The sequence below is a fragment of the Protopterus annectens genome, chromosome 5.part1, assembly GCF_019279795.1.
Source record: "Protopterus annectens isolate FY-2018-M chromosome 5.part1, PAN1.0, whole genome shotgun sequence".
NCBI classification, from domain to species: domain Eukaryota; kingdom Metazoa; phylum Chordata; order Ceratodontiformes; family Protopteridae; genus Protopterus; species Protopterus annectens.
The window spans coordinates 415,937,629-415,953,121 of record NC_056736.1 but is presented as its reverse complement, the minus strand read 5'-3'; the positions used below and the strand labels follow the sequence as shown (position 1 = coordinate 415,953,121).

At 36.6% G+C, this 15,493-nt stretch overlaps 1 protein-coding gene across 1 annotated transcript in view; it reads right to left on the bottom strand.

The window, feature by feature from the left end:
- ACE2 (angiotensin converting enzyme 2) overlaps positions 1-15,493 on the bottom strand; it is a 366,082-nt gene that overhangs the window by 120,454 nt on the left and 230,135 nt on the right. The window contains exon 14 of the mRNA XM_044072791.1: positions 9,727-9,785. Coding sequence (XP_043928726.1) covers positions 9,727-9,785 — 59 coding nt within the window. The remainder of the gene's footprint in view (positions 1-9,726; positions 9,786-15,493) is intronic.

Here is a 15,493-nt window from a genome sequence, read left to right as displayed (position 1 = left end):
TTTGTGATGTTACAGCAATAGTTTGTCCTTGTGAAATGTACAAGTAAGTAAGGTTTGTGCTGTTACAGTAATAAGCTGTCCTTGTGACATGTATTAGTAAGCAATGCTTGTGATATTACAGTAATAGGTTGTCCTTGTGACATGTACTAGTACGATTTCTGATGTTACAGTAATAGGCTGTCCTTGTGACGTACTAGTAAGTAAGGTTTATGATTTTACAGTAATAGGCTATCCTTGTGACATGTACTAGTAAGTAAGGTTTGTGAAGTTACAGTAATTGGCTGTCCCTGTGACATGTACTAGTAAGTAAGGTTTGTGATGTTACAGTAATAGAAACTAAAATTGCCAAACAAACTTGTGAAGACGAAAACCCCGAAGGAAGATGTCTGCAGGTTATGATCAAGTAATCCAATAAACAAGCGTGATAACTGTAAAAAACGTAATGTAAGCACTTTTATTTTACAAGAACTTTCGGAAGGCTTAATATCCGACCTTCTTCAGACAAAACAGTTAATGACAAGGAAAGGTTTGTTTAAATACTTATTACCCCACCCTGTTAATAGACTCTTAATTAAGAGCCCGCCTTCATTTAAAAACTCCTTTTATTTTTAAAATATGCATCACAGCACTCAAGATAATCATTGAAAACCCAAATAAAAACATATTCTAAAAACATTTTTTAAAACGTTCATATATTATGCATGTTAATCATGTAACCAGTTATTTATTTAATAATATACTATTAAAAACCAAATTTTAGCTAGTAAAGGATCATTCCTATTATACTTGATTCCAGTTATACGCATAAATGCGCTTTTCTTAGAATGATGTCAAACTCGAGTCCTTATACAGGGTACAGGGTTACCCTTTACACAAACCTACTATAAAGCAACCCTCCTTCACTTAGACCGCACCGATATCTAATGCGATACCATTTTATGATGTAAAGGCCTACCTCCCAAAAGAAATCGCTATCCATCTAAAAATAGGAAACAAAAAAAGAAGAAAAAGAAAAAAGAAAAAGAAAACCAGAAACCCAAGTACTAACAAGGTTTAATAAACCTACACTATACAGGATTAGATCAGATGATTTATATATAGACCTACCCCTCTTCTAACACACATTGTGTAAAATCCATGTAAACCCTCAAGTGTGTGTGTGCTGGTCTAAAAATGCTGATAAATTCAACCCTATGATGGGGATACCTGTTATCTCCTCAAAGCCAGATTTTTAAGAATACAGGACAAAGAAATGGCATTGTTTAGTCTGGGGTATATATATTCTCCTGTTCTAATCTGCCAGAACAACTCTTCCTTTTCTAAGTTGACCTGCCAAGGGCCACTATTTGGGTCCGTTTCAACTTGTTTTACAACGGCAAAACGAAATGCATGGCTAGGATATTCCATAACGTGGCGAGCTAATGCATTCTTTAAATCTGCTTTTGATGCTGCATAAAGATGTTCATATATGCGTTTCTTAAGTGCCCTTTCGGTCTTCCCTATATAGAAGGCCAGACATTGGTTACACAGGGCTACGTAAACTACTGCTTTAGACCCACAGTTAAAGTTACCCATGACCTTGTATGTCTTTTTATTCATATTAAATTGTGACCCTTCCTGAATGTTTTTACATTGACGGCATGTCCCACATTGGGTCATGCCTTTAAATCTATTAGAAAATGTTCTCTTGTTTCTTTCCAAAAGGGATTTTAATGAAAACCCTTTTCTAAACGTAAGTCCTGGTACTGGCCCTAATATGTCAATCAACTGCCTGTCCTCCATAATGATCGACCAATTCTTCTGTAAGATGTCCCTTATATAATAATGGTCAACTGAAAAGGTGCACAAGAACTTTGTGCCTAAATATGTTTTATCACAGTTCATTTTCTCCGCTACCTTGTTGTCCTGACTTATATAAATGTCAGAACAGCGTAAATTCAAAATGGGCTTATAGTGTCCAGCAAGTCTTTTCGTCTCAACTTCTTTTTTAATTTCAATAAGAACTTGAGGATAACCTCTGTTCACAAACATACTATTTAGTTTATCGCACTCATCCGTAAAATCTATATCCCTAGTTGTCATACGCGCCGCCCTTACCATCTGTCCTTTAACGACCGCTCTCTTTTGATGGTAAGGGTGACAACTACTAAAATGTAAAAACCCATTAGAGTAGGTGGGTTTACGGTAAATCCTACTGATAAACCTAGATTCAATGTAGTCCTTGGTGAGCAGTATATCTAAATAATTAATTTCATTAGTGTTCATTTCAAATGTAAAATCAAGAAAAGCTGTAAATGTCTTCATGATTTCAATAAAAGGTTTTATTTCATCCACAGGGCCCTTCCACAAGAAGAACATGTCGTCCTGGTATCTAGTATACCAGGCGACATGTTGTTTGAACACTTCATTGCTGAATAGGAGTGTATTTTCCCACTGTGCGATGACACAGTTTGCAAATGCTCCTCCACAGGGGGACCCCATAGCAACCCCTGTCGTTTGTTTATAAATAAGCCCATTAAAGCTAAAGAAGCTGTATTTAAGAATCAGCTCCAATAGTGTTTCAGTGATGTAAACTATATTCTGAGGCACTTTTTTGTTTTCCATGAACGTCCTTAACCATTCCAAACCCAAATGTTGTGGTATAACGGTATATAAATCTTTTATATCCACTGTCAAAAATATAAAATTTGGATCAAAAGGTATTTCATTGATGTTCTCTAAAAAATGCCACGAGTCCCTACAAATCTGTTTCTCCGATTTAATAAGTGGTTTAAGAATGTTGTCCACATATTTGGCACAAGCCACCAAAATAGACCCCCTACTGTCGACATTTGGTCTGAATGGGGGTTTACTGATGGACTTATGAATTTTTGGGACCCCAAAGAACTTTGGCATTTTTGGTGCTAGCATACATAAATAAGAGTGTATTTCTTGGTCTATAAATTCCTCCAAAAACAAATCTTCGATTGTATTTCTTATGTAGCTGTGAGCTTTATTTACTTCATTCAGACTGATGTTCTCATAAGGGCCATTATCTAAGTGTATAGATAATTCAATTACGTAATCATTGTTGTTCATAAAAATAAGTCCATTACCCTTATCAGGTTTCATGACCCGTATATTACAATCCTGAACTAAAGTTAAAAAATCACGCTGCTCACTTGAGATGTTAAGTATATTTTTAGCTTTGCACCCCTTATTAGCTGCCAAATGTCTAAGATCTAACTCACATGCTTTCTCAAATGATCTCAAATTGTTGACTAATGGTGGGTTGAATAAACTGGCTATCCTGAAGGGATTGGTTAAAGATGAACCTTTACCCAAGACAGTGGTTAAATTTAACTTGCGTACAAACAATTTGAGGTCTATAATGGTTTTAACTAAATCCATGTGGGAGTCGGGGACAAAACCTAGACCCTTGGAGAAAAAATCAACCATATCCTTGGTGATGTTCAATGTAGTGTAGTTAAAAATCTTAAAATCTCCTTCCGAACTATACACTATAGTGGGATGTTCCTCCAAAGGTGTCATAGTCTCCCCTGATTCTGCCTGCTCCTTAGATTTGTCCCTGATGTCACAGTCCTCTTCGACCTCAAATTCATTTGGTGCAAGTTCCGGCCCTCCCAAAAACCCTGATTGTGTTCCTCTCCTGTAACCTCAACTCCATAGTTGGAAACTTCCAGCTGTGGTTGGGATGCCAAACCCGCATCATCGGGTAGCATTATAACTTCTTGTTCATCATCCAGGTCTACCCCCTGAAAATTAGGGCCTTGGTTACGGCTACCTTCATCGTTTAAAAAATCATCCAAACAATGTACAATGTTACAGTAATAGGCTGTCCTTGTGACATGTACTTGTAAGCAAAGCTTGTGACGTTACTGCAATAGGCAGTCATTGTGACATGTACTAGTGAGTGAGGTTTGTGATGTTACAGTGATATGTTGCCCTTGTGATATGTACTAGTAAGTAAGGTTTGTGAAGTTACAGTAATTGTCTGTCCTTGTGACATGTACTAGTAAGTAAGGTTTGTGATGACACAGTAATAGGCTATGCTGGTGACGTACTAGAAAGTAAGGTTTGTGATTTTGCACTAATAGGCTGTCCTTGTGACATGTACTAGTAAGTGAGGTTTGTGATTTTACAGTAATAGGCTATCCTTGTGACATGTACTAGTAAGTAAAGTTTGAGATGTTACAGTAATAGGCTCTCCTTGTGACATGTACTAGAAAGTAAGATTTGTGATGTTACAGTAATAGGTTGTCCTTGTGACATGTACTAGTACGATTTCTGATGTTACAGTAATAGGCTGTCCTTGTGACATGTACTAGTAAGTAAGGTTTGTGATTTTACAGTAATAGGCTATCCTTGTGACATGTACTAGTAAGTAAAGTTTGAGAAGTTACAGTAATAGGCTCTCCTTGTGACATGTACTAGAAAGTAAGGTTTGTGATGTTACAGTAATAGGTTGTCCTTGTGACATGTATTTGTAAGCAATGCTTGTGATGTTACAGTAATAGGTTGTCATTGTGTCATGTACTAGTAAGATTTCTGATGTTACAATAATAGGCTGTCCTTGTGACATGTACTAGTAAGTAAGATTTGTGATGTTACAGTAATAGGCTATCCTTGTGACATTTACTAGAAAGTAAGGTTTGTGATGTTACAGTAATAGGCTGCCTGGTGACATGTACTAGTAAGTAAGCTTTCTGATGTTACAGTAATAGGCTGTCCTTGTGACATGTCCTTGTTAGGTTTGTGATGTTACCCTAATGAACTAATCTCGTGATATGTACTAGTCAGTAAGGCTTGTGATGTTACAGTAATAGGCTGTCCTTGTGACACATACTAGTAAGTAAGGTTTGTGATGTTATGTTAATTGACTATCTGTGTGATATCTACTAGTAAGTTTTGTGATATTATGCTGATTAACTATCCATGTGACATGTACTAGTAGGTAAGGTTTGTGATTTTACTCTAATAGAATATCCGACCTGTACTAGTAAGTAAAGTTTGTGATGTTACAGTAATAGACTGTCCTTGGACATGTACTAGTAAGTAAGATTTGTGATGTTACAGTAATAGGCTGTCCTTATGACATGTACTAGTAAGGTTTGTGATGTTACAGTAATAGGCTGTCCTTATGACATGTACTAGTATGGTTTGTGATGTTATTTTAATGAACTATCCTCATGATATGTACTAGTAAGTAAGGTTTGTGATGTTACAGTAATAGGTTGTCATTGTGACATGCACTAGTAATGTTTGTGATGTTACAGTAATAGGGTGTCCTTGTGACATGTACTAGTAAGTAAGGTTTGTGATGTTACAGCAATAGGCTGTCCTTGTGACATGTACTAGTAAGTAAGGTTGTGATGTTACAGTACTAGGCTGTCCTTGTGACATGTACTAGTAAGGTTTGTGATGTTACACTTATGAGCTATCCTCGTGACATGTACTAGTAAGTAAAGTTTTGATGTTACAGAAGTAGGCTGTCCTTGAGACCTGTACTAGTAAGTAAGATATGTTATGTTATAATAATAGGCTGTCCTTGTGATATGTACTAGTAAGTAAGGTTTGCGATGTTACAGTAATAGGCTGTCCTTTTGACATGGACTAGTAAGAAAGATTTGTGATGTTGCAGTAACAGGCTGTCTTTGTGACATGTTATTAGTGCAAGGTTTGTGATGTTACACTAATGAACTATCCTTGTGACATGTGCTAGTAAGTAAGGTTTCTGATGTTACAGTAATAGGTTGTCCTTGTGATATGTACTAGTAAGGTTTGTGATGTTACACTAATGAACTAGTAAGTGAGGTTTGTAATGTTAAAGTAATAGTCTGCCCTTGTGACATGTACTAGTAAGCAAGGCTTGTGATGTTACAGTAATAGGCTGTCCTTGTGACATGTACTAGTAAGGTTTGTGATGTTACAGTAATAGGCTGTCCTTGTGACTTGCACTAGTAAGTAAAGTTTTTGATGTTACAGTAATAGGCTGTCCTTATGACATGTACTATTAAGTAAGGTTTGTGACTTTACAGTAATAGGCTGTCCTTGTGACATGTACTAGAAGTAAGGTTTGTTATGTTACAGTAATGTGCTATCTTTGTGACATGTAGTAGTAAGGTTTGTGATGTTACACTAATGAATTTTTCTTGTGACATGTACTAGTAAGTAAAGTTTGTGATGTTACAGTAATAGGCTGTCCTTGTGACATGTACTAGTAAGTAACATTTGTGATGTTACAGTAATAGGCTGTCCTTGTGACATGTACTAGTAAGTAACATTTGTGATGTTACAGTAATAGTCTATCCTTGTGACATGTACTAGTAAGTAAGGTTTGTGATGTTACAATAATAGGCTGTCCTTGTGACATGTACTAGTAAGTAACATTTGCGATGTTACAGTAATAGGCTGTCCTTGTGATATGTACTAGTAAGTAAGGTTTGTGATGTTACAGCAATAGGTTGTCCTTGTGACATGTACTAGTAAGTAAGGTTTGTGATGACGCAGTAATAGGCTGCCCTCATGACATGCACTAGTAAGTAAGGTTTGTGATGTTACAGTAATAGGTTATCCTTGTGACATGTACTAGTAAGTAAGGTTTGTGAAGTTACAGTAATAGGCTGTCCTTGTGACATGTACTAGTAAGTAAGGTTTGTGATGTTACAGTAATAGGCTGTCCTCGTGACATGCACTAGTAAGTAAGGTTTGTGATGTTATAGTAATAAGCTGTCCTTGTGACATGTATTAGTAAGCAATGCTTGTGATGTTAACGTAATAGGTTGTCCTTGTGACATGTACTAGTAAGATTTCTGATGTTACAGTAATAGGCTGTCCTTCTGACATGTACTAGTAAGTAAGGTTTGTGATGTTACAGTAATAGTCTATCCTTGTGACATGTACTAGTAAGTAACATTTGTGATGTTACAGTAATAGGCTGTCCTTGTGACATGTGCTAGTAAATAAGGTCTGTGATGTTACACTAATAGAATATCTGTGTGACATGTACTAGTATGTAAGGTTTGTAATGTTACAGTAATTGGGTGCCCTTGTGACATGTTCTAGTAAGTAAGTTTTGTGATGTTACAGTAATAGGCTGTCCTTGTTACATGTACTAGTAAGTAAGGTTTGTGATGTTACAGTAATAGGCTATCCTTGTGACATGCTATAAAGTAAGGTTTGTGCTGTTTCAGTAATAGGTTGTCCGTGTGGCATGTACTACTAAGTAAGGTTTGTGATGTTACACTAATAGAATATCTGTTAGTAAGGTTTATGATGTTACGGTAATAGGCTGTCCTTGTGACATGTACTAATAAATAAGATTTGTGATGTTACAGTAATAGGCTTTCCTTGTGACATGTACTAGTAAATAAGATTTGTGATGTTACAGTAATAGGCTTTCCTTGTGACATGTACTAGTAATTAAGGTTTGTGATGTTATGCTAACTGGCTATCCATGTGATATGTACTACTAAGTAAGGTTTGTGATGTTACAGTAGTAGGCTGTCCTTGTGATATGTACTTTTAAGTAAGGTTTGTGATGTTACAGTAATAGGCTGTCCTTGTGACATGTACTGGTAAGGTTTGTGATGTTACACTAATGAACTATCCTCGTGACATGTACTAATAAGTAAAGTTTTGTATGTTATAGTAATATGCTGTCTTTGTGACATGTACTAGTAAGCAAGGCTTGTGATGTTACTGTAATAGGCTATCCTTGTGAACATGTACTAGTAAGTAAGGTTTGTAATGTTACAATAATAGGCATCCTTCTGACATGTACTAGTAAGTAAGGTTTGTGATGTCACAGTAATAGGCTGCCATTGTGACATGTACTAGTAAGTAAGGTTTGTTATGTTACAGTAACAGACTATCCATGTGATATTTACTAGTAAGCAAGGCTTGTGATGTTACAGTAATAGGCTGTCCTTGTGACATGTACCAGTAGGTAAGGTTTGTGATGTTACACTAATAGAACATCTGTGTGACATGTACTAGTAAGTAAGGTTTCTGATGTTATAATAATTGGCTGTCCTTGTGACATGTACTAGTAAGTAAGGTTTGTGATGTTACAGTAATAGGCTGTCCTTGTGACATGTACTAGTAAGTAATATTTGTGATGTTACAGTAATAGGCTGTCCTTGTGACATGTACTAGTAAGTAAGGTTTGTGATGTTGCAGTAATAGTCTATCCTTGTGACATGTACTAGTAAGTAAGGATTGTGATGTTACAATAATAGGCTGTCCTTGTGACATGTACTAGTAAGTAAGGTTTGTGATGTTACAGTAATAGGCTGTCCTTGTGACATGTACTTGTAAGTAAGGTTTGTGATGTTGCAGTAATAGGCTGTTTCTGTGACACGTACTAGTAAGGTCTGTGATGTTACAATAATAGGCTGTCCTTCTGACGTACTAGTACGAAATGTTTTTGATGTCACAGAGAAAGTGTATGGTGACTGAAGGAGGTCCATGCAACAATATGAGTAAAAGAAAACAAAAGAAGGAAGCTGAAACATCATCATAGCCTCATTTCTTTTTTCTTTCATAAGTTGTACATATGCTTCGTTATATATGCGCATAGTACAGATCCACAAAAAAAACTTTTATAGTCCATCAAGTCAGTTTGAGTTTCAAAAACCAGTATCACAGCATTATTCATGAATGGCACAGGTTAAATACTTTTTCACAGTGCATACAGGCAAAAGGGAGTTTGGAGATCTATGTTATTAAAAAAGGTATTGCAAAACAGAATGCAAGTGAGTGTTGCCCTATGCTGTACTATTATTAGGCCTAATTCTGAGTCTGGCAGTTTGTATAATGGTGTGGGCTGACTGCACAGCAAAGTTTTATGGCAGGCAACAAAGTGGTATGATCCTAGATAGGAAGGTGGCCTTATTTGCACAGTCAGTAATGTTTTTTTCTTGCCCAATGTTACATTGCAGTGATGGAGCTAGTCACACCTACACACCATTCCTCAGAACCCATTTTCACTACCTACCGTAGAACTGCTGAAAGTCCTTTCTAAATCATCAGATGCCATATACAACATAAAATGTCCACTGTTGTGGTTAGATGCCAGTATGCAAATCACGTGTTATGATGCATGCTTCTGAATTACATCTGAGCGGTCAAGTTGGACAGTGCCAGGCATTGCTTGTCACTTCTGTGATGTAATTCATTGGAACAAATGTGTTTCTGGGAATATTCCAAATTTAAGACACAATACTCCATGCATATTTTTAAATAATCATGCTGAACTCTGCATTACAAAGGATTGTGCTTTTCTCCCTGTGCCTTTGATGAAAAGGTGCTCTACCCTGTCAAACTATCCTGATAAACAAATACAAATAAATAAATACATACATACATACATACATACATGCATAGAGATATACATACATACATTCCTTTAGTGTCAGTAACACAATGCAGTCGCCCACTATGTCAAGTGACCTGTGGTCACAGTATTTAATACACATATGTTTTTATTTACTTATTTATTTTTTATTATAACAGTCAGTGCATTTCTGGATTGTACAACAGAAGGTCAAGACCTGTATGGAAAACTTGCACCTATACAGAAATGTACACTTTTTGACAGATTTACTAAAACTGTTATAGATATCACATTTTACATTTTGCAGGATGAATAATTTTTTTATAAAAACAGCTTCACATAAAATTTAGAGTGAAAGAACACTAATACTTTTTGGAAAATGTACCCACCGCTTTGTCCCCCATCGCTGCTAATAAACTGATCCTCACTTTTATGGCATCATCAGAATCTGAAACAAAAAGTGTGGTCTTTAGTTAGCAAAGCGAGTCATGCATTCTAACCTATAAATTGATATTGAAATTGGTCAGAACTGATCAGTGCATTATCCCAGTTAAAAATTCAAATAAATAAACAAATAAAATATACAGTATTGTGTTGTATTTAGCCACATCATACTCTGTTACTCTTCTGATTACTATTTATGGCATTTGAAAATATAATAAAGGTAAAATAAATTTGCTTCATACTGCTAGATATGTTAATGAAAAAAATCATCTGCTTTCGATAGTGAAAAATGCTGCAAAACTACAATGTCTCAAAATTATAATCTTTAAATATTTTAATTCCCTTTGTAATGAAATACTACAGTATTTGTACATGTAATTAAACCAGCAGGGCAAATAGGTTTAGACTTGCATGCAGCACAGACTATGTGGGGAGTTGACAAAATGGAGTCAGTACAAACAATCATGGATGTCATCTGCTCTGCCCATTTTAATCCTGCTCCAGTTTTAAGTATTCAAACATATGAATGGCATCTCCAAACTAGTCTTCTCTTCAAGATTAAGTACTGTATGTTTGAAAATCAAAAGGGTTACTTGCTAGAAACTGAAGAATTTATCTACTGTAGACAGTGAGTAATGAGTAAATCTGCGATGGTGCAGCAGTAGCGTTGTTGCCTCACAGCAAGAGGTTCTCCCGTTCGATTCTCAGCTGGAGTGCAGGGAGTGCCTTCTGTGTGGAGTCTGCACGTCCTCCCCGTGGTTGGATGGGGATTCGAAAGACATGCGTAAATGGGCATGCCTTCGTTGAAGGTTGGACATCGAGCTGGCACCTCGGCGCTCGTGAAAATCTACTACCAATCATTAGCGGACTGGAGTTCCGCTGTGGCAACCCCTAACCGGGAAAAGCTGAAAGACAAACAACAAGACAGTGAGTAAAGAAAAGTTGAAACCTTATACTGGTAACCATTACACTAAGGCATTTTACCTAAATATCTATCTGTTTGGAAGTATAAATTTGAAAGTAGTGAGTTAAATGACCACACATACTAAATACAAAAGAATTTACTTCATTGGAGAGTAGACAATACAAAGCTAAGGCACAAGGCTGGTAACCATTAGAATAAGGAAATGTATGTTATTATTATTGCTTCTGTATACAAATGCAAATGTGGAAGATGGTTGTGGTCCGTGTGTTGGTGTGAGGATATAGCTCCAGCATGATGACTTTTCACTTGTGCTAAAAGTCTTGGAATATGTTTAATAATGTTAAAGAAAATTAAAGCTACCATGATTACTGAGATGCATAAGAACAGGTGATTACATTCTTACCACTTCTCCTTGTTTTGTCCTGACCAAAACAAAATGACGTAATTTTTTGCAACACAGAACTGTGGGTCTCTTGCATGCCACAGGCTAGTATTGTTAACACGGGTGATTCTCCTGTTGCCTCACAAGTTCTCACTGCATTGATAGCTACAGCCTTAAAGAGTAAGCAAGTACCATTGTATACTTACATCAGTGACTTGTAAACAGGTATTTCACTTATAAAAAGCTCACTGTGAAAATTAAAAAAATGTTTAACTATTATGAAAAGTGAGTTTCCAGTTTGGAAGCTTTTCATAACAGAATGCTTCCTACACTTAAATATCTAGAAAATGCTAAGCATCCCTAAATGAAGCAATTATTACATTTAGAGAAGATCCAGGAGACACACCTAAGATGTAGTAGGTGTTACCACTTCTGTAAGCCCTACCACAAACATCCAGACCTCTCAGTAAACCTTTCCAGTTCGGAGACCAGTCTACCATAAGGATTTTCCCATCAGCAGAAAAATTACCATAAGGGACAGTCTCACCAGCAGAGTTTCAGTATAACAAGGTAATCCAAGGCAGCAGCTGATGCAAATTAATCATATGTTCTCCCCTGGACATTCCTGCAGCTACCCTAGTGGTATAGAGAATCACTCAGCTACATAAATGAACAAAGCCAAAGGTTCAGCAGTGCCATAGTGCTTGGGGAGTATGACAGTATGTAGTGAGTGTTACGTGCCTGCAGGTGAATGAATAATCAGATGGCTGTGTGTGTGTGTGTGTGTGTGTGTGTGTGTGTGTGTGTGTGTGTGTGTGTGTGTGTGTGTGTGTGTGTGTGTGTGTGTGTGTATGTGTGTGTGCGTGTGTGCGTGTGTGCGTGTTTGTGTGTGTGTGTCTGCCTTGGTGGTCACTGTTGGGGAGGGATAAGTAAAAGATGAAGAGAACAGATTGTTCATGTGTGTCAGAGGGTGCAAGTGCATGAATGGGGAAATGTGTTCAGGAGTCAAACTGAGTGTATGTGATGCCAAACAGATGTCTGTGTAGATTTACTATCATAATGTCAATGATCAGTTCTATTTTGAACTAAAACATCAACATATTTTCCTGAAATTTTACATTTATGAAAATGTAAATGTCGAACATTACCCAGTAAAGTCGATTCAACATGGATCGACATACCGTTTCCTCTGCACCTAGCACAAAAGGAACACCAGTACTTGTTGTCAGCAGTAAGAATGTACTGTACAATATTAAACTATAACTTATATATTCCAACTCTGAGATCGCACTACAGTGAGGAAAGGGATGAACTACCCTATCTGCACTGTACCCTGATCTCTGACAGTACTTCAAGTTCATATCAGCGAATGCACAATGCATTCGCTGATATGAACTTTCAATACACAGATGTTGAGCAAGATGGGCATTCGAAAATCCAACTATTCAGTGTTCCATCTATGGGCATCTCAACTCCCAATTTTAATAATATACCATTTGTGTAAGTGTGTGTGTGTGTGTGTGTGTGTGTGTGTGTGTGTGTGTGTGTGTGTGTGTGTGTGTGTGTGTGTGTGTGTGTGTGAGTGTGCACATTCATGTCTGCAGTCATGTGTAAGAATGTGAAGGAGTGTCTGTGCTAGAATGACACATGGGCCAATCAATGAGCAAGATTTTAGGCTTTTTAATACAGGTGAGGTATAAACAATTTATTTGGGACTTGCTAATTGTTTTCAAATGAATTTCTAAACATGATGCTTTTGTTGCTTAAATAAATGCAACTGTGGTTCTAATGCCTATGAAAATCACATTTGCAAGTTTACTGTTTTTTCATTGGCAGCAGCTTCTCAACAAAGCACGTTGTATAAACCAAGACATGATAAACAAACTTTGAAGGCAACTTGATCTCTCATAGTATTAAAGCTTAATGTTTACTCTAAAACCACAATAAGGAGGCAATGTAGAGCCTTACAGTTACTGGTTGTCAAAATAAAATTTATTTCATGTAACAACCACTGCTTGTAAACTCTATTTACAAAGCTGTACTAGAGATCCATAAAATGTACAAAGGTATATTACCCAGATAAACACATTCTCCTCCTTATTTTGGTTCTATAAAGTGTAGACCATATCAGATGCCTGTTTCTTTTCAGACTATCATGCCCTGCAAATAGAAATGCAGCACATCTTGTATTAACCTTGATAGGTGTGAAGCAGCACCTCAAATATTCTTCCAGACTAAGAATTTAAATTTGTAAATGCTTTAATATTCTTTTATTGTCAGGTTCAGGCTCAAATCTATGTTTTGTTTTGTTTTGTTTTTGTCTAAACGGCTAGCTAGTTAAAGAGACTCAAGGATCAGGTGCAGGAGGTGACATTGATATTATTTATAAAAAATTACTTTGCATATGGTGTTGCCAGCTTGTCTGCTAATGAGTTCATCGTAAAGGTCCATACAGAAACCCATATACCATATTATTCTGGGCCCAAATGGGGAGATAAAAGGGGTCTGAATGGAGAGATGAAAGGGGTCCAACTGAAGAGATGAAAGGGGTCCAACTGGAGAGATGAAAAGTCAGCAATCAAAGGAGAGTAGTAGTGCTGAAATTGAATTCATTCTCAAGTCTTGGTGAGTACCTTCACGAGGTGGACCTTGTTTTTCACAAAATCTCACCAAGGCAACACTGATATATAGACTGTATTTATATAGTATATATCATAGACAGAAGTAGGTCAAAAATTAAAAAAGATAGCTGGGTGCACAAGACCCAGGATAAAAAGTGCCCGATCCTGGTAGGCACACTGGTGCAAGGACTGGGAAAAATAACAGTAGAATCCTCAAAATACTGATACATTCCTACAAAGGGGCCAGGCCCAAGGAGAGGATACCTCACCTGTTGTAGAAGGAAGTAGCAGTCCACAAAAATCACAAAAACTGATAGGCCAAAGAAGAGCCATAAAGATGATAGAGTGGATTATTGAGGATAAGAAAGAAATGATGTATTGTTATTATTATGCAAAAAGCCCAGAATTTCCAGACACAAGATATACAAAAAGATTAAGAGAGAAATTAGAGGAAAGAAAAAAAAACTTCCAGAAGAAAAACTGTCAGAAGCTTCAAATAATTTTTTTTGTCATTAATACAACAGATTTGTGAAAAACAGTATATAGACCAAGAAACTTTGATCTGTTTAGAAAAAGAAGCATCTGAGGAAGTGCAAAAATATAAACAACAAAACCTAGATATTTTTGAAAATATAAAAATATACACAGGGGAAAGAAAGAGAGATTTGATATGGTGCAATATTTATGCAAAAGCGAAAGCCAAACTAATCAGAAGGCAGCCTCAAAGATATTCAAAGAGAAATACAGGCAAAGGCATCCAGACATGGAGAATTTCACAATAAAAAAATAATATTACAAAGAAGGACATCACATGGGATCATCTATTACCAATAGTTCAAAAGATAAATGCTAGAAAAACAGATATAGTGGTCTATGAAAAGAAGACAAACGTAGCATTGATCACTGAAATCTCCACACCCAGTGACTATTGTGTCTTGCATAAAGAGAGACACAAAGTCATAAAATATCAGGTTTTGCACGTGGAAATGACAGCAATGTAGAAGAAAGATATCCAAATAGTTCCAATAGTAGTAGGAGCAATAGGTCTTATAAAAAGAAGTTACAATCATATTTAGATATGTTATTAACACATGTAACTCCATACGAATTGCAGAAGGAGTCCTTACTGGGCACATTGTGGGTGCTGTGAAGAGCACTTCTGGCTGACATCAAAGACTGAAACAATACTAATTTATGAACTTTAATCATACTTTACTTAAGAATGGGGTCCATTCCAGTCATGGCATTAGAAACACAAAAGATTTGGAGAAATTAAAAAATAAACCATATTATTCCATGGTATTATTAGGAATTGTAGAAATGTACTACCAAAAAATATATTTGTAACTAAGGGGTGGTAATGAAGCTAAAACTATCATCCTGAAACCAAAGTTGCATTAATATGACTCCCAAAAGAAAATTATTCTGGCACCTTCTTACTCAAGAAACTCACCTGTGTGCACCTCAAGTTGATGCTTATAAAATAATTGGGTAACTCACATTTTTGTCTTGTGTAATTCACTGTATAGCTATAATGCATAGGTTCATAGGTAGGTGCTAGGCTATTGGCCCAAGGGCCTACGTAATCCTAGCCAGCAAGGTACCATAGCTTATGACACCCAAGAAAGTTCAAGTTAACTTATTCACTCCAGTGGAGCTCAGGAAGTTTGCGCTGTAACTTCCAATGGGCGGATCCTAAGCCTTTTCACAAAACCAAATTATGTCCTCACATTTCAGACAAATGTTCATATTTCTGGAATCATAAGGATTATGAAAGTAGTATA